Here is a 25,178-nt window from a genome sequence, read left to right as displayed (position 1 = left end):
TTGGAGTCCTTTCCATTTCTGTGGTGATTTTGTCTTGTCTTCTTTTGTTTCATATTCTAAAGTCTATTCTAATCTGTGTGACTCTACACAAATTTGGTGGCATAATTCTTTGTGTGTCTTAACTTTGATTTACTCAAGAGATTGTGAGAATTTTTGAGTGGAAAAAGGCAAGAGTGCACATCATAGAAAAGCCAATTTGAGGGAAACACGAGAGAAGTGAGGTAAACACTAACATTTGTTTGTTCTACTTGAATCTTTTCATTTGTCAAAGATGTCAAGAGAAGAGGAGGAGCAACCAGCAGTGCGACTCTCGACCATCGAAATGCGGGCTCTTACACAACATCTGGAAAACTTAATGAGGAGGCAAACTGAAGAGATCCACGAAAGGCTGGATCAAATGGAGAACCGGAACAATAGTGACAGTGAAGGCGGGAGGCCACGACGAATTCATGAAAATCCTAGACCTGCTCGGATTGAAGGAGTCAAATTCCAAATTCCTCCTTTTAAGGGAAAGAGTGATCCAGAGGCATACTTGGAGTGGGAACTCAAAATAGAGCATGTCTTTGCTTGCAACAACTATGAGGAGGACCAAAAGGTGAAACTTGCAGCTGCTCACTTTTCAGACTATGCTCTTGTTTGGTGGAATAAGTTTGCAAAAGAGAGATTGAGAAATGAGGAGCCAGCGGTGGAAACATGGGCTGAAATGAAACGAATCATGAGGAAAAGATATGTCCCTTCAAGCCATGCTAGGGATGTAAAATTTAAACTTCAAAAACTTACCCAAGGCAGCAAGAGTGTTGAGGAGTATTACAAAGAACTTGAGGTGCTTATGTTGCAAGCCAATCTTGAGGAGGATGAAGAGGTAACCATGATTCGATTTATTAATGGTTTATCTAATGATGTTAGAGATATTGTAGAACTTCAGGAATATGTAGACATGGAAGAATTGCTGCACAAGGCCACTAAAGTTGAGCAACAACTCAAAAGGAAAGGGCTTGCAAGGAAGAGTTCTACCAATTCCAATTCATCTTGGAGAGACAGAATGAAGAATGAAGGGCTGAGCACCCTTAGCAAACCAGCCACCAAACCACAAGCTTCAGCTTCTTCAAAACCTCTTGAACAACCATCCAAAAAGAGCAAAGAGGTCAAGTGCTTCAAATGCCAAGGTATGGGACATTATGCTTATGAATGTGCCTCCAAAAAGACCATGATTCTTAAGGATGATGGAGACTACACCAGTGAGTCCGAAGGAGAACAAAGTGAAGAAGAAGAGGAGGCAGCCATGAATGGCGAACTGTTGATGATCCGAAGAATGCTTGGTAGCCAACAAAAGCCAAAGAAAGAAAGCCAAAGAGAGAATATCTTTCACACAAGATGTTCTGTCAATGGGCAGATTTGCTTGATGATTGTTGATGGCGGAAGCTGTACTAATGTGGCTAGTGAAAGAATGGTGGAGAAGCTAAACCTGGTCACAAAACCACATCCTTGGCCATACAAACTTCAATGGCTCAGCCACTATGGAGAAATACAAGTAAGTAAGCAAGTTGAAGTTGACTTTTCCATTGGCAAATACAGGGATAAGGTTCTTTGTGATGTTGTTCCCATGGAGGCTAGTCACATACTGCTGGGAAGACCATGGCAATATGACACCAACTCTGATCATAATGGAAGCACCAACAAGATCTCATTCCAACATCATGGCCAGAAAATTACGCTCAAACCTTTGAGCCCTAGGGAGGTGCGTGAGGATCAAAAGAAAATGAGAGAAAAGATTGAACAAGAGAGAAAAGAAAAGAGTGAGACACTTGAGAGAAAGCAAAAAGAAAAGAGTGAAACACTTGAGAGAGAGCAAAAAGAAAAGAGTGAAATACTTGAGAGAAAAGAAATTTGTTTGATCAAAAAGAGAGAGGTGAAAAGGATGATAGCTTCAAAACAGATCCTATACTTGATGTTTTGCAAAAATCAGATTTTGAACACTAACACTTTTGAAAATTTTGAGCTGCCTTCTAGTGTTAAATCTCTTTTGCAGGATTATGAGGATGTGTTTCCAACAAGTGTTCCAAGTGGTCTACCACCACTGAGAGGAATTGAGCATCAAATTGATCTCATTCCGGGAGCTTCTTTGCCTAATAGGCCAGCATATAGAAGCAACCCACAAGAAACCACTGAAATTCAAAGACAAGTGGAAGAACTCTTGAACAAAGGGTGGGTAAGAAATAGCATGAGTCCTTGTGCTGTACCGGTGATTTTGGTACCAAAGAAAGATGGGACTTGGAGAATGTGCTCTGATTGTAGAGCCTTGAATAACATCACCATTAAGTATAGGCACCCTATTCCTAGACTTGATGATTTGCTTGATGAATTGCATGGAGCATGTTATTTTTCTAAAATTGATTTGAAAAGTGGTTACAATCAGATAAGGATTAAAGAAGGGGATGAATGGAAAACTGCTTTCAAAACTAAATATGGTTTGTATGAATGGTTGGTTATGCCTTTTGGTTTAACTAATGCACCTAGTACTTTTATGAGACTAATGAACCATGTTTTGAGGGAATTCATTGGGAAATTTGTGGTTGTGTACTTTGATGATATTTTGGTCTATAGCACTACTCTTGAGCTGCATGTTGAGCACTTAAGATCCGTCTTGAGTATGCTTAGAAAGGAACAATTGTTTGCCAATCTTGAGAAATGCACTTTTTGCACTGACCATGTTGTGTTTCTTGGTTTTGTTGTGAGTTCGAAAGGAGTGCAGGTTGATGAGGAAAAGATCAAAGCCATTCAAGAGTGGCCCACTCCTAAATCCGTGGGTGATGTAAGAAGTTTTCATGGCTTGGCCAGTTTCTACAGGAGGTTTGTAAAGGACTTTAGTACCTTGGCAGCACCCCTAAATGAAGTGGTGAAAAAGAATGTGGGTTTTCATTGGGGAAAGAATCAAGAAGAGGCCTTTGCTGCCCTAAAGCATAAGCTTACCCATGCACCTATACTTGCTTTACCTAACTTTGCTAAATCTTTTGAACTTGAATGTGATGCTTCAAATGTAGGTATTGGAGCTGTGTTGCTTCAAGAAGGCCACCCAATTGCTTATTTTAGTGAAAAGTTAAGCGGAGCTGCCCTTAACTATCCTACTTATGATAAGGAATTGTATGCTTTGGTGAGAGCTTTGAAGACCTGGCAGCATTATCTTTTGCCCAAGGAATTCGTGATTCATAGTGATCATGAGTCGCTGAAATACTTGAAGGGGCAAGGTAAGTTGAACAAAAGGCATGCCAAATGGGTTGAATTTTTGGAACAATTTCCCTATGTCATAAAACACAAAAAGGGGAAAAGTAACATTGTGGCTGATGCTTTATCCAGGAGACACGTGTTGCTTTCCATGTTAGAGACTAAATTGCTAGGACTTGAACATGTGAAAGAAATGTATGAAAAAGATGATAACTTTGCTGAAATTTTTGTGGCTTGTGAGAAAGTTTCTCAAAATGGATTTTATAGGCACAATGGATTTTTATTTAAGGAAAACAGGTTGTGTGTGCCTAAAAGTTCCATTAGAGAACTGCTTGTTAAAGAATCCCATGCTGGGGGACTAATGGGTCATTTTGGAGTCCAAAAGACTCTAGAAACTTTACAGGAACATTTCTATTGGCCCAAAATGAAACATGATGTGATCAAGTTTTGTGAACATTGCATTGTTTGCAAGAAGGCTAAGTCTAAGGTGATGCCACATGGTTTGTATACTTCTTTGCCAATCCCTGAATACCCTTGGGTTGACTTGTCTATGGACTTTGTTTTAGGCCTCCCTAGAACAAAGAATGGTAAGGATTCCATTTTTGTGGTTGTTGATAGGTTTTCAAAAATGGCTCACTTTATTCCTTGCAGGAAAGCTGATGATGCTTGTCACGTTGCTGATTTGTTCTTTAAAGAAGTTGTAAGACTTCATGGGATGCCTAGAAGCATAGTTAGTGATAGGGACACCAAGTTCCTAAGTCACTTCTGGAGGACTTTATGGGGGAAGTTAGGCACCAAACTTTTGTTCTCTACCACTTGCCACCCACAAACTGATGGGCAAACTGAGGTGGTTAATAGGACCCTAGGCACCTTGCTTAGGACTGTCCTTAAGGCCAATTTAAAGGCTTGGGAGGCGTGTTTGCCTCATGTTGAATTTGCTTACAATAGGGCTGTCCATAGCACTACCAATTGCTCTCCATTTGAAGTAGTGTATGGATTTAACCCTTTGACTCCTCTTGATTTGTTGCCTATGCCTAACATTTCTGTTTTCAAGCACAAGGAAGGACAGGGCAAAGCTGAATATGTCAAGAAGATGCATGAGCGTGTGAAGGCTCAAATTGAGAGAAAGAATGAGAGTTATGCTAGGCAAGCTAACAAGGGAAGAAAGGAGGTGGTGTTCCAACCCGGAGATTGGGTTTGGGTGCACATGAGGAAGGAAAGGTTTCCAGAACAAAGGAAATCCAAACTCCAACCTAGAGGGGATGGACCTTTTCAAGTGCTTGAGAGAATCAATAACAATGCCTACAAAATAGAGCTTCCAGGTGAGTATAACATCAGCTCAACCTTTAATGTCTCTGATTTATCTCTCTTTGATGCAGATGGCGGAGAATTTGATTTGAGGTCAAATCCTTTTCAAGAGGGAGGGAATGATGAGGACAAGGACAAGGACAAGGGTCATGGAGCCCTAAAAGGACTTGGAGGACCAATGACAAGGGCTAGAGCTAAAAAGGCCAAAGAGACTCTTCAGCAAGTAGTGGCAACCATTCTTGAAGACAAAGTGGTAGAAGAGATGGAACCAAAAATCATGATGATCATTCAGGCCCAAGAAGAAGAGCCAGCCCACGCATAGGGGCTGCCATGTGATGTTCTGTTTTATTTTATTTCAATAAAAATGCAAAGGACCAATTGAATAAGTTGGATCCAAATGCATTATGTTGCTGAATTTTATTTTAGTGTGTTTAATCCACTTCAAGTGGTGTGTGTTTGCATGTGGCGCATGAAGGGCTTAAAGGGAGGGATCCATTCCTTTCTTAAAACTCTTTGAATGTGTTTGAATTTCAATAAGTTCTGAATGGAGGAGTTACATCAGCAAAGTCAAAGGATTGAAGAGCTTTCAAAGCCAAGAATGGAGTTACAAAGAAAGGGAAATTAAGTTCATAAAGAGCATTGAATGCTATATTCCCTGGTCAGAATAACAATCAAGAAAGGGAGTTACATGAAGCAATCAGCCACTAAAAACACGTTCAGGGCTGAAGCATATCACTATCTTCCTCTTTTAATTTGTAACTCCTAGCCTAGGATTCTTCTAGAGAAATTACACCTCATCATTTTTTTGTAACTAGGCTGAATTTCCTTCTTCTTTATAAGGACCACTCCTTCAATGTAATAGACAGATTATGAATGAATTAGTATTTTCTTTTCTGAGTGATTCAGATTTGTGAGAGTGATTCTCATAGTTCTTGAGTGATTCAAGAATTAGGCTTATCAAGGGTTTGTCACCACCTTTGTGTGAAGTCTTCATCTTCCATTTCACTAAAACTTCCCCTCTTTTCTGTCCATTTCCCTTCCATCACGAAATTCTTCTTCTTCTTTCTCACATTTCAGAGTTCTCATCATCCAAGATCAATCCTAGACGATCCATTGCAGCCCTTGCATCAACTTGGGGCGTATCATCTGACCGTTGTATCTTCTGATTCTGAACTCAGAGGGAAGTACATGGTCTTCAGAGTCATCTTGCTTCTGGACATCAGAGTTTCCACTTTTTAGCTTCTAGATCTTTAGTCTTCTACACCATCAGAACATATGAACCTTCAGAGTTTCTTGGTTGTCAGAACGTCTGGATCTTCAGAACTTCAAGTGACTGAGTCCATATCAGAGCTTGTGTGACTTCAGATCTTCTGAAGCGTTTCTACTGTTCAGAGTGAACATAGATGTTGCGAAAGCGTTGCTTGGGTCACTCTTTATGCACAATGCTTCTGATTTGTGTGAGATTGAATTGAGGTCAGAGCCTGTAAATAGCACACTCAGAAAAACACGTTAGAGTACCATCATTGTTCATACTAAAATGTTAACTTGTAATCATCAAAACTTAGAGTTGTTGATAGAGATCGGACCAGATAGAGATCGGACCAGCCCATTCATAGACTCTTTTCCAAGGAATAGGATGTCCAATTACAAGGTCCAAGCCTAAAGGAATGAATCAAGCTTTGCAAGGATTTTTTCTTCAAATTAAGAATGATGGTTTGGACCCAACATGAAGGCAGATTTGTCAAGAGCCCAATCTCCATGTTAAAGATGCATTCATGAGCTGAAATTATACAAATTAGAGACTAATAATTATTGGACCTTCATAACTACAAAATAAGTCCAATATTTTTATTCTCTTTTGAATTTTCGTATTTAATTTAGGGGTGAATTTTCTGATGACATTTTGTATTCCCCCTAGTTGGTTTTAAATGTCTTTTATGAGCCTTTGACTCATCTTTAGGAATAGTGGGTTTTTACTCAAGTTTCCAATGCTAGTGGAGCTATAAATCTCTAGTGGAGTCTATTAAATGTAAGTGGGAGCATTATTACTTATTGGAAAGAGTAGCATCCCACTTAGCCTATAAATAGGGACTCAATGTATGGAACAAATCAGTTTTTGAATCTGAATGATATTGAGTTTTCTCATATTGTGAGAGCTTCCCATTTGTTCTTGGGTTAAGAACTAAACTTGATAACTTGGTTCTACCGGCAGGTCGCGGTTAGGGTCAAGTTCCCCTTTTATCTTTGATAACTTTGGTTCTACCGGCAGGTCGCGGTTAGGGTCAAGTTCCTATCTTTTGTCACCGGTTTTCAAGACGATCCTTTGTGTTCCCAAATCATATCATTTGGTACCAGAGCTTAGGCTCTTGAAAACCAGGTTTCTTTTCTCCATTTTGTTTTTATTTTTCGTTTTTTTTTGTTGTTCTCATTCTATATAAAAAAAAACAGCCTACTCATATTATCCTTTCCCTTGTCTTCTCATCATCTTTTTTTGAAGTTTTCGTGTGTTCCTTCATTCTTTTTGTCTTTTGTGATTTGCATTTTGCTAAAAAAAAAAGTGCAAAAAAAAAAAAAAGAAAAGAAGTGTTCAGGTCCAAAAGCACAAAAAAAAAAGAAGTATTACAAAAAAAAAAGAAAAAAAAAAGAGTTGTGACCTGATGAATTTAAGTGTGTTCTTTCCAGCAATCAAAAAGAAAAAAAAAAAAAAACCTCAGCCATTGTTCTCGTTTTCTATTTATCTTAAAAAAAAAAAATTAGTGTGTCCTTCCTAATCTCTCATTTTCCTTAAATCACTGAAGTTATCATCTTCATACTCTAGCTGTTCCTTGTTGTGTAGAACCATCCTAAAGTTCTTAATTTAAGAGCTCATAAGGTGAAGCTGAGTGGTAAAAGGCAAGAGTTGTGAGATCATTAGAGAAAAAAAAGCCAAATATTGAGCGAAACACGAGTGATTAAAATGTTTTGAGCGTAAACATGTGAGATTGTGTGAGTGAGGATTTTATTACTTACTATTTCTTGCAGCACTTAATCATGAGTAGAGGAGGAAAAGAAGAACTTGATCTCAAATTTTTGGCAAAAGTTTTTCAAGAACAATTTGATGCCTTGAATAGAAGATTGGATGATTTAACACATTCATCAAGGTCTGGGATCCCTCCTAGGCGAAACAATAAAGAAGAGGAGTCTTCATATGGAAGATATTCTGGGAGGCATGAAGGGGAAAGAGGGAGAGAGCATGAGGGAGAAATAAGGAAGGATAGAAATGAGAAATTGGAAAAGAGAGAAAGTGAAAAGAAAGAGGAGTTGAGAGAAAAAGAAATGAGAAATGAAAAGAAAGAAGAGTTGAGAGAAAAAGAAATGAGAAGTGAAAAGAAAGAAGAATTGATAGAAAAAGAAGTTGATAGTGAAAAGAATGAGGAATTGAGAAAAAAAGAAAAGGATTGTGAAAAAAATAGCAGTGATGGTCAAGTGTTTTCTTGTCAAGAAATAACCATGATTTCCAATGATTCTAATAATAACTTTTCTTTGTCTAGTGGTGTTGAACATATTCTGCAGGATCAAGATCCATGTGATTTTACATCACCATTAAGAACTAGGAAACAGATTGGTCTAATCCCAAGTGCACCATTAGTTGTGAAGCCAACAATTTTGAGCAATCCTCAAGAGACCGAGCAGGGAGTAGTTACTTTGTTTGATTCAAGTGTTGTGGTTGTTCCTAATGATTTACATGAAAATTTGATACACATGAAGAATTCTTCTGATTTACATGTTAATGGGCATACGTTGACTAATTCATTTTCACATGCTGATTTGCATAACAAGGATGTTCTGAACATGCATAAATCTTCACCTGATTTTGATTGTAACTCTACTTGGAATAATTCTAAACAAGCTGAATGTGCCATGGGTAGAGAACTTGAGACTAATGGTTCCAATTGTGATTTCATGCTCAAATACAAGTTGTACTATCTTGATCAATATGGCTTCTTGAAAGGTGTTTGGCATGTTGATCATGGTGGTTTCTTATATGATGAATATGATTCCTTACTTGAATGGCTAGCATGCTTAAGATTAGTCTTCGATCCCGGAGGCTTAATTCGGTTTTGTGCAGTAGAGAGTTTTTCAACTTTTTTTTTTTTAACTAATTATTGTTGTTCCTTTGACCAGGTTATGAGTTTGATTCGAGGACGAATCATCTCGAAGAGGGAGGGAATGATAGAGATCGGACCAGCCCATTCATAGACTCTTTTCCAAGGAATAGGATGTCCAATTACAAGGTCCAAGCCTAAAGGAATGAATCAAGCTTTGCAAGGATTTTTTCTTCAAATTAAGAATGATGGTTTGGACCCAACATGAAGGCAGATTTGTCAAGAGCCCAATCTCCATGTTAAAGATGCATTCATGAGCTGAAATTATACAAATTAGAGACTAATAATTATTGGACCTTCATAACTACAAAATAAGTCCAATATTTTTATTCTCTTTTGAATTTTCGTATTTAATTTAGGGGTGAATTTTCTGATGACATTTTGTATTCCCCCTAGTTGGTTTTTAATGTCTTTTATGAGCCTTTGACTCATCTTTAGGAATAGTGGGTTTTTACTCAAGTTTCCAATGCTAGTGGAGCTATAAATCTCTAGTGGAGTCTATTAAATGTAAGTGGGAGCATTATTACTTATTGGAAAGAGTAGCATCCCACTTAGCCTATAAATAGGGACTCAATGTATGGAACAAATCAGTTTTTGAATCTGAATGATATTGAGTTTTCTCATATTGTGAGAGCTTCCCATTTGTTCTTGGGTTAAGAACTAAACTTGATAACTTTGGTTCTACCGGCAGGTCGCGGTTAGGGTCAAGTTCCCCTTTTATCTTTGATAACTTTGGTTCTACCGGCAGGTCGCGGTAAGGGTCAAGTTCCTATCTTTGGGAACACAAAGGATCGTCTTGAAAACCGGTGACAAAAGATAGGAACTTGACCCTAACTGCGACCTGCCGGTAGAACCAAAGTTATCAAAGATAAAAGGGGAACTTGACCCTAACCGCGACCTGCCGGTAGAACCAAGTTATCAAGTTTAGTTCTTAACCCAAGAACAAATGGGAAGCTCTCACAATATGAGAAAACTCAATATCATTCAGATTCAAAAACTGATTTGTTCCATACATTGAGTCCCTATTTATAGGCTAAGTGGGATGCTACTCTTTCCAATAAGTAATAATGCTCCCACTTACATTTAATAGACTCCACTAGAGATTTATAGCTCCACTAGCATTGGAAACTTGAGTAAAAACCCACTATTCCTAAAGATGAGTCAAAGGCTCATAAAAGACATTTAAAACCAACTAGGGGGAATACAAAATGTCATCAGAAAATTCACCCCTAAATTAAATACGAAAATTCAAAAGAGAATAAAAATATTGGACTTATTTTGTAGTTATGAAGGTCCAATAATTATTAGTCTCTAATTTGTATAATTTCAGCTCATGAATGCATCTTTAACATGGAGATTGGGCTCTTGACAAATCTGCCTTCATGTTGGGTCCAAACCATCATTCTTAATTTGAAGAAAAAATCCTTGCAAAGCTTGATTCATTCCTTTAGGCTTGGACCTTGTAATTGGACATCCTATTCCTTGGAAAAGAGTCTATGAATGGGCTGGTCCGATCTCTATCAGTTGTATTACTCGATCAAAACTTGATCTTACAAACAATGATCATCCCATATTTCTTGCCACCTATAGACTCAGTTTTCACCTGTCCAAATAGGTCAATATGCAGAAGTTCCAACGAACTTGAGGTGGAAACAACATTCTTTGCCTTGAACGGGGGACTTTTGTAAATTTTCCTTTCTGACATGATTCACAAAGAGCATCTGAAGAGAACTTCAGAACGGGTAAGCTTCAGACAAGGTCAAGCTTACTCAGCTGACAGATCTTTCTCAAACTATCATGCCCTAACCGTCTATACCACACCCATTGCTCCTCATTAACAGAAAGAAGGCACTTTACTTTCTGAGTTTCCAACTCAGATAATCTGATCTTGTAGATGTTGTTCCGCCTCTTGCTGCCATCAATCTTACTTACAACCCTGCAAGACTTTTGATTGAATATAATGTCATAACCCTTGTCAGCTAATTGACTTATAGACAATAAATTATGCATTAAACCGTCATCTAATAGAACATTATCAATGCATGGACCCTTACCAACACCTATGGTTCCAAAACCAACAATCTTACCCTTCTCGTTGCCATCAAAGCCAACGTCACCTCTAGGTTTAAGTTTTAGGTCTTGGAACATACACTTTTGTCCCGTCATGTGACGCGAGCATCCACTGTCAAGATACCATGATTGGAGTCTCAGTGGAGCTATCAAGGATATCTGCAACATATACAATCTTTTCCTTAGGTACCCATTTTCTAAGTCCTTTCTTGTTAGTTACCCCAGAAGTTCTGACAACTTTGGGTCTTTCAACAGGATAATGCAAAGGAATTTGAGCATGATATCTTGTCATAGAAAATGTTCCTTTCTTAATGGGTAAAGCAACTTTAGAAGGTAAAGGTTCAGGTATAATGGTGCCAGAAGGAACAAAATGTTCATAAAGAGATTTAGGTTTAGGAATAGGAGGCTCATTTCTACTGGGTCTAGAATAGCCAATACAATTCATTCCATTTCTGCTAACGCCATAGATCATTGAAGCCATTAAACTTCTATCTACGCTTTTAGCTAGGAACCTCTGAAAAGATTTTTCATATTTGGTTTCATTCTTATCATCAGAAGTACTGGATGTTATAACTTCTTCTAACTTGGAAATTTGATTTTTAAGAACAGAGTTAGAATTAACCAGAGAGAAGTTGTTTTCATTTAGTTCTGAAATGGTTTTCTCATGTTTAGCAGAGACTTCAGAAGCTGCAATAAAATCCTTTTTCAGTTTTTTATGCTTAGTCAGAAGAGAATCATGTTTACTCATAATTTCAGCTAAAGCAGATTTAAGTTCAAACAATGAGAAAGATGCGAATACCTCATTTTCATCTTCAGAGTCTGACTCAACTTTTGATGTTGGATCAACAGCTGATTCAGTTTTTGACTCTACTTCCTTGTTTTTGACAATGACCATGAGTCCTTCAACAACTTCACCATCAGAGTCCACTTCTTCTGAGTCTGAATCATCAAGAGTTACCATGAGACCTTTACTAGCCTTGAAATGCTTCTTAGGCTTCTTGTCTTTCTTCAGCTTAGGACAATCACTCTTGTAATGTCCTGGCTCCTTGCATTCAAAGCATGTAACCTCTTTTGGTGATGACTTGCGTTGACCAGATGAAGACTCTTTGTTTTCCTTTGGCTTTTGATGATCCTTTGTACTTGCTTTGCCTGTGCTTCCAAAGGTGATTGATCCTTTTTGAAATCAATGAGAGCTTATCTTCATCAGAATCTTCAGAAGATTCTTCTGAAACTTGTTCAGCTTGAAGCGCCTTGGCCTTCTCAGATTTTGACTTCAAAGCTATGGATTTCTGCTTCTTCTGGATGACGTGGTCAGCACGATCTATCTCATGACTCTTCAGAATGCTGATAAGTTCTTCCAAACTTATCTTGTTGATGTCTCTGGACAACTTAAAAGAAGTCATCAAGGGCATCCACTTCTCAGGAAGACCTCTGATGATTCTTTTGGCATGATCAGCAGTGGTATAGCCTTTGTTGAGCACTCTAATCCCAGCAATGATCATCTGGAATCTGGAAAACATAACACCTACTGCTTCATCAGGTTCCATCATGAAGGCTTCATTCTTTTTGATCAAAGACAACACCTTTGTCTCCTTGACTTCCTCATTTCCTTCATGAGACATCTTCAAAGAATCAAAGATGGCCTTTGCAGAATCACGATCAGTGATCTTCTCATATTCTTCATATGAGATAGCATTCAGCAAGATAATTCTTGCTCTGTGATGACATTTGTACATCTTCTTTTGAAGATCATTCATCTTATCTCTTGGAATCTTCACTCCAGCTTCATCAACTGGACGTGTATAGCCATCAACAACATGATCCCAGATATCAGCATCAAAGCCAAGAAAGAAACTCTCGATTCTATCTTTCCAGTAATCAAACCTTTCTCCATCGAAGATAGGTGGTTTTGCACTATAGTGGTCTTTCTGGATTTCATTGGTGGTGGTAGCCCTTTGAGTTTTTCACACCATCCCGGATCTCTAAACATTGTTAGGTGTGGTAATCAGAACTTACGCTCTGATACCAATTGAAGGTATGAAAAACACTTGAAAGGGGGGGGGGTTTGAATATGGTTTTGAAGTTTTAATACTTTCCCCCTAAGATTTTGGTAATCTTTTCGGTGTAAAGATCACAAGGTGCAGGAGATGAAGGATAAAGAAAAGCACACAATAATTTTATCCTGGTTCACTTGATGAATCACTCAAGCTAGTCCAGTCCACCCGTAAAGGTGATTTCTTCCTTCTTAGTATGAAGGCAATCCACTATTCAAAGATTGTTACAACTGCACTAGCACACCTTGCTCAGTGACTAACAAATCTAAGAACTAGCAACACCGAGACAACCTTGTCTTAGTCTTCTCAGGAATACTAACCTCGCCGGTCTCTCAAGGGAATACAAACAAAGTTTGTGAAAGGTTTGGTTTACAAAGAGATGCTTCTAAAACAAGCAGAAGTAAACACTATAAGTGTAACGCCCCGATTTCTCGAGTGTCACACAGTAACCAATCACGTGTATTTTCACAAAGAATTTTCGCCGTTCATTTAATTAATCTTCAATTAATGACAAAAACTCAATTATTGCGAAACTCTTGAAACTTTACGAACGAATTTGCGGAATAAATAAGTCTTGCATTTCTGATTAAAAATAACCTTTAATTAAAACGAGGAAAATAATCCAAAAACATAACTCCGAATCCGCGAAGCCCTATACCCAAATACATAAATGACCTCCAAACGGAAATAAATAAGGTTCCAATAATAGAGAAAAATAAAAGTACAATACGATGTAGCTCTCATAGGACACTCCCACATGTGAAAATCTCGACTCTACTCCTCATCATCGCTAGAAATGTAGATGACCTCCGAAGTCTCGGTAACTCGACTCTTCCATGGATAAGCTGGTTCCCCCTCAGATCTCGAGAGCCATCCAAACTGCCTCTTCTTAGGCGGACGTTCTTCACTCGCATCTCGAACAAGCTCCAATGCGGGCATATCTCCATAGTCATCAACTAGGCTAGCTTCCTTTGGCTCCGGTGGTGAAGACTCCACTATATTCTTCTCGTCTATCAACGGTGACTCAACTGTAGTGTCTTCCGAAGGATCTTCTTCCTCCTCGTCCTCCCAGGACTCGAGCGGCTTCTCCACGGTAGTCTGATCAAATCTAGCAGGAGGGTGAGGCAACATGACTGCCCCATCTCCAAGGGTCTTCCTCTCTACGACTCTCCCATGTATGTCCCTTCCTATGAGCTCTACATCGCCGGCGTAGACTCTCCGGACTCCGGAACCTTCGGTTTCCCAGAGCCGGTCATCCTCAGGCTCACTCAGCACCATCTTCCAGATCACGATAGCTTTCACTGTCGTGGTGGTCACCATCTACCCCCCCCCCAAATAAACAAGTAAAAAACAAGTAGGGTTAGGTCAAACAGCAAAGGCATATAATCATAATAAACAATCAACATTTATAAGGATTATTGTCTCTTATAGGATTTCATCATTGGTTAGTCAGTTAGGCTAACGGATTCCTCACTTCGCACAACCCACCAAAACACCTTGGCCAATCTCGATCATCCGCAGATGAACAATCACAAGGGGACCCACACAGTCAACCCAAGTCACGTGGAGACCTACCCGGTCCATCCACAAATCACTCAGGGAGACCCACACAGTCAATCCCTATCCCATGACTAAATCATGGTTATCACGTGGAGACCTAACCGGTCCATCCACCAAATCACCCTCGCGTGCAAGCCAATCGTTCTCATGGACCACAGTCTACCGGTCCTATGTCCGTTTAATTTAAGGTTCACTTGCAAGCGAGTTAATTCTCTTTCTCTTATATTGAGGCTCTAAGTCAAGTCATCCTAGAGTCTTTTAATCTCCTCACAAAACTAAAAATATCAACACAAGATTCACAGTGCATGAAAGGGAATTACAGCTAGGTGAGCGACCCTTTTTGTACAAATAACCAATTAAATAGTGTGAAGTCATTTAAGAATAACCATATACATAAAATCATGCATATGATGTCACAACAGCACCACAAGTCAAGTACCAAGGCTCATGAAATCAAGCTTAACAACATATAACTCACAGCATCTCCTAAACACATGTTCCTAAATAAAACTTCAAAACATTTTCGCAACTCAACATATTGACAGCAGAAACAACTTTCACAAAAACAGAGCCACAGAATGCATCTTTCAACCAAAAATCATGGATGATACCTTTTTGGAAAGCTATTTTAAATATCTACAACTCTCTATTTAAACACTTGTTCATTTGATTCCCAGAATTAGGTGATATTAGGCCTTAAAGCTTACTGTCCGGAACAGGAAAAACAGCAGGTGTAACAGTTACTAAAAACGACCTCCAGACCACATTACTAAATCAAAAATTATGATTTTTATATGTCTGGAAAGCTATTTCAAAAATCTACAACTTTCATTTTAATCATTCTTTCCTTTAATGATGAGGACAAGGACAAGGACAAGGGTCATGGAGCACTAAAAGGACTTGGAGGACCAATGACAAGGGCTAGAGCTAAGAAGGCCAAAGAGACTCTTCAGCAAGTAGTGGCAACCATTCTTGAAGACAAAGTGGTAGAAGAGATGGAACCAAAAATCATGATGATCATTCAGGCCCAAGAAGAAGAGCCAGCCCACGCATAGGGGCTGCCATGTGATGTTTTGTTTTATTTTATTTCAATAAAAATGCAAAGGACCAATTGAATAAGTTGGATCCAAATGCATTATGTTGCTGAATTTTATTTTAGTGTGTTTAATCCACTTCAAGTGGTGTGTGTTTGCATGTGGCGCATGAAGGGCTTAAAGGGAGGGATCCATTCCTTTCTTAAAACTCTTTGAATGTGTTTGAATTTCAATAAGTTCTGAATGGAGGAGTTACATCAGCAAAGTCAAAGGATTGAAGAGCTTTCAAAGCCAAGAATGGAGTTACAAAGAAAGGGAAATTAAGTTCATAAAGAGCATTGAATGCTATGTTCCCTGGTCAGAATAACAATCAAGAAAGGGAGTTACATGAAGCAATCAGCCACCAAATACACGTTCAGGGCTGAAGCAAATCACTATCTTCCTCTTTTAATTTGTAACTCCTAGCCTAGGATTCTTCTAGAGAAATTACACCTCGTCATTTTTTTTTGTAACTAGGCTGAATTTTCTTCTTCTTTATAAGGACCACTCCTTCAATGTAATAGACAGATTATGAATGAATTAGTATTTTCTTTTCTGAGTGATTCAGATTTGTGAGAGTGATTCTCATAGTTCTTGAGTGATTCAAGAATTAGGCTTATCAAGGGTTTGCCACCACCTTTGTGTGAAGTCTTCATCTTCCATTTCACTAAAACTTCCCCTCTTTTCTGTCCATTTCCCTTCCATCACGAAATTCTTCTTCTTCTTTCTCACATTTCAGAGTTCTCATCATCCAAGATCAATCCTAGACGATCCATTGCAGCCCTTGCATCAACTTGGGGCGTATCATTTGGTAATCAGAGCTCCGGTTCTAGGATTTTGGTTTCTTTTCTTATCTGGAATTCTGGTTAGCAACTCTTTGTCATTTCTTATTACTTTGATTTTAGTTTTTGTTTCTTTTGGCTGAACCATTGCAAAAGTTAAGCCTTGTTAATTGTTCAGAATCAAAAACAAATTACAAAACGAAAATTCAAAAAAAAAAAAACGAAAATTCAAAAAAAAAAAATGGCTGAATGGTTCTTGTTTAATTAGCCAAATTCAATTGTTCAAGGTAATTTTGTTGCTAGCATTCCAATTTATTTTCTTCTTTCTGTTTGTTCTTGAATTCTTCTTTAGTCTCTAAATATTTGGAGTCCTTTCCATTTCTGTGGTGATTTTTGTCTTGTCTTCTTTTGTTTCATATTCTAAAGTCTATTCTAATCTGTGTGACTCTACACAAATTTGGTGGCATAATTCTTTGTGTGTCTTAACTTTGATTTACTCAAGAGATTGTGAGAATTTTTGAGTGGAAAAAGGCAAGAGTGCACATCATAGAAAAGCCAAGTTGAGGGAAACACGAGAGAAGTGAGGTAAACACTAACATTTGTTTGTTCTACTTGAATCTTTTCATTTGTCAAAGATGTCAGGAGAAGAGGAGGATCAACCAGCAGTGCGACTCTCGACCATCGAAATGCGGGCTCTTACACAACATCTGGAAAACTTAATGAGGAGGCAAACTGAAGAGATCCACGAAAGGCTGGATCAAATGGAGAACCGGAACAATAGTGACAGTGAAGGCGGGAGGCCACGACGAATTCATGAAAATCCTAGACCTGCTCGGATTGAAGGAGTCAAATTCCAAATTCCTCCTTTTAAGGGAAAGAGTGATCCAGAGGCATACTTGGAGTGGGAACTCAAAATAGAGCATGTCTTTGCTTGCAACAACTATGAGGAGGACCAAAAGGTGAAACTTGCAGCTGCTCACTTTTCAGACTATGCTCTTGTTTGGTGGAATAAGTTTGCAAAAGAGAGATTGAGAAATGAGGAGCCAGCGGTGGAAACATGGGCTGAAATGAAACGAATCATGAGGAAAAGATATGTCCCTTCAAGCCATGCTAGGGATGTAAAATTTAAACTTCAAAAACTTACCCAAGGCAGCAAGAGTGTTGAGGAGTATTACAAAGAACTTGAGGTGCTTATGTTGCAAGCCAATCTTGAGGAGGATGAAGAGGTAACCATGATTCGATTTATTAATGGTTTATCTAATGATGTTAGAGATATTGTAGAACTTCAGGAATATGTAGACATGGAAGAATTGCTGCACAAGGCCACTAAAGTTGAGCAACAACTCAAAAGGAAAGGGCTTGCAAGGAAGAGTTCTACCAATTCCAATTCATCTTGGAGAGACAGAATGAAGAATGAAGGGCTGAGCACCCTTAGCAAACCAGCCACCAAACCACAAGCTTCAGCTTCTTCAAAACCTCTTGAACAACCATCCAAAAAGAGCAAAGAGGTCAAGTGCTTCAAATGCCAAGGTATGGGACATTATGCTTATGAATGTGCCTCCAAAAAGACCATGATTCTTAAGGATGATGGAGACTACACCAGTGAGTCCGAAGGAGAACAAAGTGAAGAAGAAGAGGAGGCAGCCATGAATGGCGAACTGTTGATGATCCGAAGAATGCTTGGTAGCCAACAAAAGCCAAAGAAAGAAAGCCAAAGAGAGAATATCTTTCACACAAGATGTTCTGTCAATGGGCAGATTTGCTTGATGATTGTTGATGGCGGAAGCTGTACTAATGTGGCTAGTGAAAGAATGGTGGAGAAGCTAAACCTGGTCACAAAACCACATCCTTGGCCATACAAACTTCAATGGCTCAGCCACTATGGAGAAATACAAGTAAGTAAGCAAGTTGAAGTTGACTTTTCCATTGGCAAATACAGGGATAAGGTTCTTTGTGATGTTGTTCCCATGGAGGCTAGTCACATACTGCTGGGAAGACCATGGCAATATGACACCAACTCTGATCATAATGGAAGCACCAACAAGATCTCATTCCAACATCATGGCCAGAAAATTACGCTCAAACCTTTGAGCCCTAGGGAGGTGCGTGAGGATCAAAAGAAAATGAGAGAAAAGATTGAACAAGAGAGAAAAGAAAAGAGTGAGACACTTGAGAGAAAGCAAAAAGAAAAGAGTGAAACACTTGAGAGAGAGCAAAAAGAAAAGAGTGAAATACTTGAGAGAAAAGAAATTTGTTTGATCAAAAAGAGAGAGGTGAAAAGGATGATAGCTTCAAAACAGATCCTATACTTGATGTTTTGCAAAAATCAGATTTTGAACACTAACACTTTTGAAAATTTTGAGCTGCCTTCTAGTGTTAAATCTCTTTTGCAGGATTATGAGGATGTGTTTCCAACAAGTGTTCCAAGTGGTCTACCACCACTGAGAGGAATTGAGCATCAAATTGATCTCATTCCGGGAGCTTCTTTGCCTAATAGGCCAGCATATAGAAGCAACCCACAAGAAACCACTGAAATTCAAAGACAAGTGGAAGAACTCTTGAACAAAGGGTGGGTAAGAAATAGCATGAGTCCTTGTGCTGTACCGGTGATTTTGGTACCAAAGAAAGATGGGACTTGGAGAATGTGCTCTGATTGTAGAGCCTTGAATAACATCACCATTAAGTATAGGCACCCTATTCCTAGACTTGATGATTTGCTTGATGAATTGCATGGAGCATGTTATTTTTCTAAAATTGATTTGAAAAGTGGTTACAATCAGATAAGGATTAAAGAAGGGGATGAATGGAAAACTGCTTTCAAAACTAAATATGGTTTGTATGAATGGTTGGTTATGCCTTTTGGTTTAACTAATGCACCTAGTACTTTTATGAGACTAATGAACCATGTTTTGAGGGAATTCATTGGGAAATTTGTGGTTGTGTACTTTGATGATATTTTGGTCTATAGCACTACTCTTGAGCTGCATGTTGAGCACTTAAGATCCGTCTTGAGTATGCTTAGAAAGGAACAATTGTTTGCCAATCTTGAGAAATGCACTTTTTGCACTGACCATGTTGTGTTTCTTGGTTTTGTTGTGAGTTCGAAAGGAGTGCAGGTTGATGAGGAAAAGATCAAAGCCATTCAAGAGTGGCCCACTCCTAAATCCGTGGGTGATGTAAGAAGTTTTCATGGCTTGGCCAGTTTCTACAGGAGGTTTGTAAAGGACTTTAGTACCTTGGCAGCACCCCTAAATGAAGTGGTGAAAAAGAATGTGGGTTTTCATTGGGGAAAGAATCAAGAAGAGGCCTTTGCTGCCCTAAAGCATAAGCTTACCCATGCACCTATACTTGCTTTACCTAACTTTGCTAAATCTTTTGAACTTGAATGTGATGCTTCAAATGTAGGTATTGGTGCTGTGTTGCTTCAAGAAGGCCACCCAATTGCTTATTTTAGTGAAAAGTTAAGCGGAGCTGCCCTTAACTATTCTACTTATGATAAGGAATTGTATGCTTTGGTGAGAGCTTTGAAGACTTGGCAGCATTATCTTTTGCCCAAGGAATTCGTGATTCATAGTGATCATGAGTCGCTGAAATACTTGAAGGGGCAAGGTAAGTTGAACAAAAGGCATGCCAAATGGGTTGAATTTTTGGAACAATTTCCCTATGTCATAAAACACAAAAAAAGGAAAAGTAACATTGTGGCTGATGCTTTATCCAGGAGACACGTGTTGCTTTCCATGTTAGAGACTAAATTGCTAGGACTTGAACATGTGAAAGAAATGTATGAAAAAGATGATAACTTTGCTGAAATTTTTGTGGCTTGTGAGAATGTTTCTCAAAATGGATTTTATAGGCACAATGGATTTTTATTTAAGGAAAACAGGTTGTGTGTGCCTAAAAGTTCCATTAGAGAACTGCTTGTTAAAGAATCCCATGCTGGGGGATTAATGGGTCATTTTGGAGTCCAAAAGACTCTAGAAACTTTACAGGAACATTTCTATTGGCCCAAAATGAAACATGATGTGATCAAGTTTTGTGAACATTGCATTGTTTGCAAGAAGGCTAAGTCTAAGGTGATGCCACATGGTTTGTATACTTCTTTGCCAATCCCTGAATACCCTTGGGTTGACTTGTCTATGGACTTTGTTTTAGGCCTCCCTAGAACAAAGAATGGTAAGGATTCCATTTTTGTGGTTGTTGATAGGTTTTCAAAAATGGCTCACTTTATTCCTTGCAGGAAAGCTGATGATGCTTGTCACGTTGCTGATTTGTTCTTTAAAGAAGTTGTAAGACTTCATGGGATGCCTAGAAGCATAGTTAGTGATAGGGACACCAAGTTCCTAAGTCACTTCTGGAGGACTTTATGGGGGAAGTTAGGCACCAAACTTTTGTTCTCTACCACTTGCCACCCACAAACTGATGGGCAAACTGAGGTGGTTAATAGGACCCTAGGCACCTTGCTTAGGACTGTCCTTAAGGCCAATTTAAAGGCTTGGGAGGCGTGTTTGCCTCATGTTGAATTTGCTTACAATAGGGCTGTCCATAGCACTACCAATTGCTCTCCATTTGAAGTAGTGTATGGATTTAACCCTTTGACTCCTCTTGATTTGTTGCCTATGCCTAACATTTCTGTTTTCAAGCACAAGGAAGGACAGGGCAAAGCTGAATATGTCAAGAAGATGCATGAGCGTGTGAAGGCTCAAATTGAGAGAAAGAATGAGAGTTATGCTAGGCAAGCTAACAAGGGAAGAAAGGAGGTGGTGTTCCAACCCGGAGATTGGGTTTGGGTGCACATGAGGAAGGAAAGGTTTCCAGAACAAAGGAAATCCAAACTCCAACCTAGAGGGGATGGACCTTTTCAAGTGCTTGAGAGAATCAATAACAATGCCTACAAAATAGAGCTTCCAGGTGAGTATAACATCAGCTCAACATTTAATGTCTCTGATTTATCTCTCTTTGATGCAGATGGCGGAGAATTTGATTTGAGGTCAAATCCTTTTCAAGAGGGAGGGAATGATGAGGACAAGGACAAGGACAAGGGTCATGGAGCACTAAAAGGACTTGGAGGACCAATGACAAGGGCTAGAGCTAAAAAGGCCAAAGAGACTCTTCAGCAAGTAGTGGCAACCATTCTTGAAGACAAAGTGGTAGAAGAGATGGAACCAAAAATCATGATGATCATTCAGGCCCAAGAAGAAGAGCCAGCCCACGCATAGGGGCTGCCATGTGATGTTTTGTTTTATTTTATTTCAATAAAAATGCAAAGGACCAATTGAATAAGTTGGATCCAAATGCATTATGTTGCTGAATTTTATTTTAGTGTGTTTAATCCACTTCAAGTGGTGTGTGTTTGCATGTGGCGCATGAAGGGCTTAAAGGGAGGGATCCATTCCTTTCTTAAAACTCTTTGAATGTGTTTGAATTTCAATAAGTTCTGAATGGAGGAGTTACATCAGCAAAGTCAAAGGATTGAAGAGCTTTCAAAGCCAAGAATGGAGTTACAAAGAAAGGGAAATTAAGTTCATAAAGAGCATTGAATGCTATGTTCCCTGGTCAGAATAACAATCAAGAAAGGGAGTTACATGAAGCAATCAGCCACCAAATACACGTTCAAGGCTGAAGCAAATCACTATCTTCCTCTTTTAATTTGTAACTCCTAGCCTAGGATTCTTCTAGAGAAATTACACCTCGTCATTTTTTTTTGTAACTAGGCTGAATTTTCTTCTTCTTTATAAGGACCACTCCTTCAATGTAATAGACAGATTATGAATGAATTAGTATTTTCTTTTCTGAGTGATTCAGATTTGTGAGAGTGATTCTCATAGTTCTTGAGTGATTCAAGAATTAGGCTTATCAAGGGTTTGCCACCACCTTTGTGTGAAGTCTTCATCTTCCATTTCACTAAAACTTCCCCTCTTTTCTGTCCATTTCCCTTCCATCACGAAATTCTTCTTCTTCTTTCTCACATTTCAGAGTTCTCATCATCCAAGATCAATCCTAGACGATCCATTGCAGCCCTTGCATCAACTTGGGGCGTATCATTTAACGATCACAAATAGGTTAAAATGGGCTCTGAAGTCCGCTGTCCAGTACAGGGGACTGGCAGCGAAACTTCCACCTCTAGTTTAAGTTATAAACCCTTTCAGCCCAAGGCTTTAAGCTATGTTCCAGCAATAAAAATCAAATCACATAGGTCTCATATCATAAAAGTACAGCAAGCAAACCTTCAACCCAAACCCTCATGCAAACCCTCAAAAATCAAGATTTTTCACAAACAAACATAGCAACAAGTCCCTAACAAACTACCCAAGTCCTAGGACCAGCCCTTACCTTGATTAAGAGTGATGAAATCAGAAATAGGGTGATGAAGAAAGAATCAAAAGCTGCTGTCCAAGACCCTCTCTTCCTCCTCCTCCTCGCGGTCTCACTCTCTCTCGCGAACTCTCCCTCCTACGCGCAAGCTTCGAGCGGCGGTGATGGCGGCTAGGAGCGGCAGCCTCCTCCTTGTCTCTCTCGACTTCTCTCTCTTTTCCCTCTGTGTTCTCACGTGAAAGTTGTATGGGGTTTCTAATTCTGAATGGTGATGAAAAATAGGGTTTTCCCCCCTATTTCCCCATGCAAAACAGGCGGCCACACACCCTAGTGGGCTAGGATTTGATTTTCTTCTCTTCACTTAAGCCCAAGCCTAATCAACCTTGACCCATTAATCAGCTCTTAATCAGGTCTGAAATCAATTAAAAACCTAGGCCCATTTACGTAAAAACACATGCTAAATCGGAATGAAAAGAAAAACAGCTCAATTAATTCGCTGGTACTGTACAGCCAGAACCACCGTCACTATAACGCGAATATCTCGAGCTACAGAGGCCGGAATGACCTGATTCCACTTCGAGAATTTTCTTAACTTAAAGGGCTACAACTCTCATGAAAGAAGTTTTCCCAAATGAGGTCGTTAAGTCCCTCTAACAATTCACACAAGATGACAGCTAAGATCTGTCAAAACTCAAACTTAACCAAAATCTCATTTTATTCAATCCATCATCAAAACATTACAAAAATAAGGTATAGGGCCTTACAAGACCACCCCCCTTAAAACAGTTTCGCCCTCGAAACTTAAGGGTTTACAAAAAAATCGGGATGTGACTCCCGCATTTTATCCTCCAATTCCCAAGTCGCGTCGCCCGTAGCTTGAATCCACACGACCTTCACCAAGGACACCTCCTTGTTTCTCAAGGGCTTTGTGCTCCTGTCGACGATCTTGATGGTGGCATCACCATCGTCAGATCATCCTTTAGCTGAATGTCGTCAGGTTCAAGGACATGAGAATCATCAGCCATCTACTTCCATAACTGCGACACATGAAGTACATCATGGATATTGGATAGGAAAAGCGGCAACGTAATCCTATATACCACTAGCCCAACTCGTTCCGATATTTGGTACGGTCCAATGAATTTTGGAGTAAGCTTCTTGGACTTGATCGCCCTTTCGACACCAGTCATCGGGGTAACCCGCAAGAAGACATGATCTCCATCAGCTTGAAATTCCAGCTCTTTTCTCCTGTTGTCAGCAGAACTCTTCTGTCGACTCTGCGAAATCCTCATCTTTTCTTGGATTCGCTTTACTTCTTCCGTGGTTTGCTGAACCAACTCCGGTCCAATAACTAAGCTCTCCCCGTCTTGATGCCAACACAAGGGCGTACGACACCTCCGACCATACAAAGCTCCATAAGGTGCCATCACGATGCTTGCATGAAAACTGCTGTTGTAGGTGTACTCAATCAGCGGCAACAACTCATCCCAGCTTCCGTTATGGTCTAGCACACAAGCTCTTAGCAAATCCTCCAAGGATTGAGTCGTCCTTTCGGTTTGCCCATCCGTCTGTGGATGATAAGCGGAACTCAATCTCAACTTGGTCCCCATAGCTTGCTGCAAAGCTCCCCAGAAACGTGAGGTAAACCTCGGATCTCTGTCCGACACAATGTTAGACGGTACACCATGCAGACGAACAATCTTAGCGATGTACATCTCTGCTAGTTTCTCCACTTTGTGGTTCAGATTGATCGTCACGAAATGAGCAGTCTTCGTCAAACGATCAACCACTACCCAAATTGCATCAAATCTCATTCGTGTTAGTGGTAAAGCCGTCACAAAATCCATAGAAATGCTATCCCACTTCCACTCTGGAACATCCAAAGATTGTAGCTTCCCTGCTGGCTTCTGATGTTCCACCTTTTCCTTCTGACATGTCAAACATGTCGATACGTACTCAGCTACTTGTTTCTTCATTCCAGGCCACCAGAAATGAAGTTTCAAGTCCTGATACATCTTGTTCATTCCCGGATGAATACTCAACCTGCTCTTGTGGCCTTCATCCAAGATCAAACGCCTCATAGTTGCGTCATTGGGTACACAAACTCGTCCCTTGCAACGCAAAAGACCATCGTTTCCGATAGTGAATTCCGGTGCCTTCCCTTGAGTAACAAGTTTACGCCACTTAATCAGTCCTTCATCGGTCTCTTGTCTCGACTTAATCTCGTCCAAGAGTCCACTCGACACCGTCACCATTCCGAATCTCAACTCCCCTGGGGCGAGCTTGACATCCAAGCTCAGATCTCGGAATGCCTCTAGCAGTTCTAACTCCTTGACCATCAACGAGGATACAGGTATAGCCTTTCGACTAAGAGCGTCGGCTACAACATTAGTTTTCCCCGGATGATACTGTAGAGAAAACTCATAGTCCTGTAAGAATTCCATCCACCTTCGCTGCCTCATGTTCAGATCCTTCTGATCAAACAAGTACTTCAGACTCTAGTGATCACTGTAGATCGTGAACGTACTGCCATACAGATAATGCCTCCAAATCTTGAGAGCATATACTATAGTAGCCAACTCCAAATGCGTAGGGTAATTCTTCTCATGAATCTTCTGCTGTTGCGAAGCATAAGCAATCACTTTCTTCTCT

At 39.6% G+C, this 25,178-nt stretch overlaps 1 protein-coding gene across 1 annotated transcript; it reads left to right on the top strand.

Annotated features, from left to right (window-relative positions):
* The first annotated feature begins 212 nt into the window (after positions 1–212).
* Positions 213–5,585, top strand: LOC130743238 (uncharacterized). Its single transcript, XM_057595391.1, has 6 exons — positions 213–1,652; positions 2,028–2,278; positions 2,726–3,363; positions 3,490–4,266; positions 4,423–4,544; positions 4,602–5,585. The coding sequence occupies exons 1-6, from the start codon at positions 272–274 to the stop codon at positions 4,850–4,852; spliced, it is 3,420 nt and encodes a 1,139-aa protein (XP_057451374.1). The 5' UTR covers positions 213–271; the 3' UTR covers positions 4,853–5,585.
* The last annotated feature ends 19,593 nt before the right edge of the window (positions 5,586–25,178 follow it).

This window comes from Lotus japonicus, chromosome 3, assembly GCF_012489685.1.
Source record: "Lotus japonicus ecotype B-129 chromosome 3, LjGifu_v1.2".
Classification (NCBI taxonomy): domain Eukaryota; kingdom Viridiplantae; phylum Streptophyta; class Magnoliopsida; order Fabales; family Fabaceae; genus Lotus; species Lotus japonicus.
The sequence above is the reverse complement of the archived record's forward strand: the minus strand, read 5'-3'. Positions and strand labels throughout refer to the sequence as shown.

What these genes read in the sequence shown, in the direction of transcription:
- LOC130743238 (XM_057595391.1), top strand. Translation starts at nt 272, where the DNA reads ATGTCAAGAGAAGAGGAGGAGCAACCAGCAGTGCGACTCTCGACCATC. An exon ending in ACCATGGCAATATGACACCA is followed by an intron (nt 1,653 to 2,027) that starts ACTCTGATCATA and finishes AATCTCTTTTGC; the next exon opens with AGGATTATGAGGATGTGTTT. An exon ending in AGAAAGATGGGACTTGGAGA is followed by an intron (nt 2,279 to 2,725) that starts ATGTGCTCTGAT and finishes GTGTTTCTTGGT; the next exon opens with TTTGTTGTGAGTTCGAAAGG.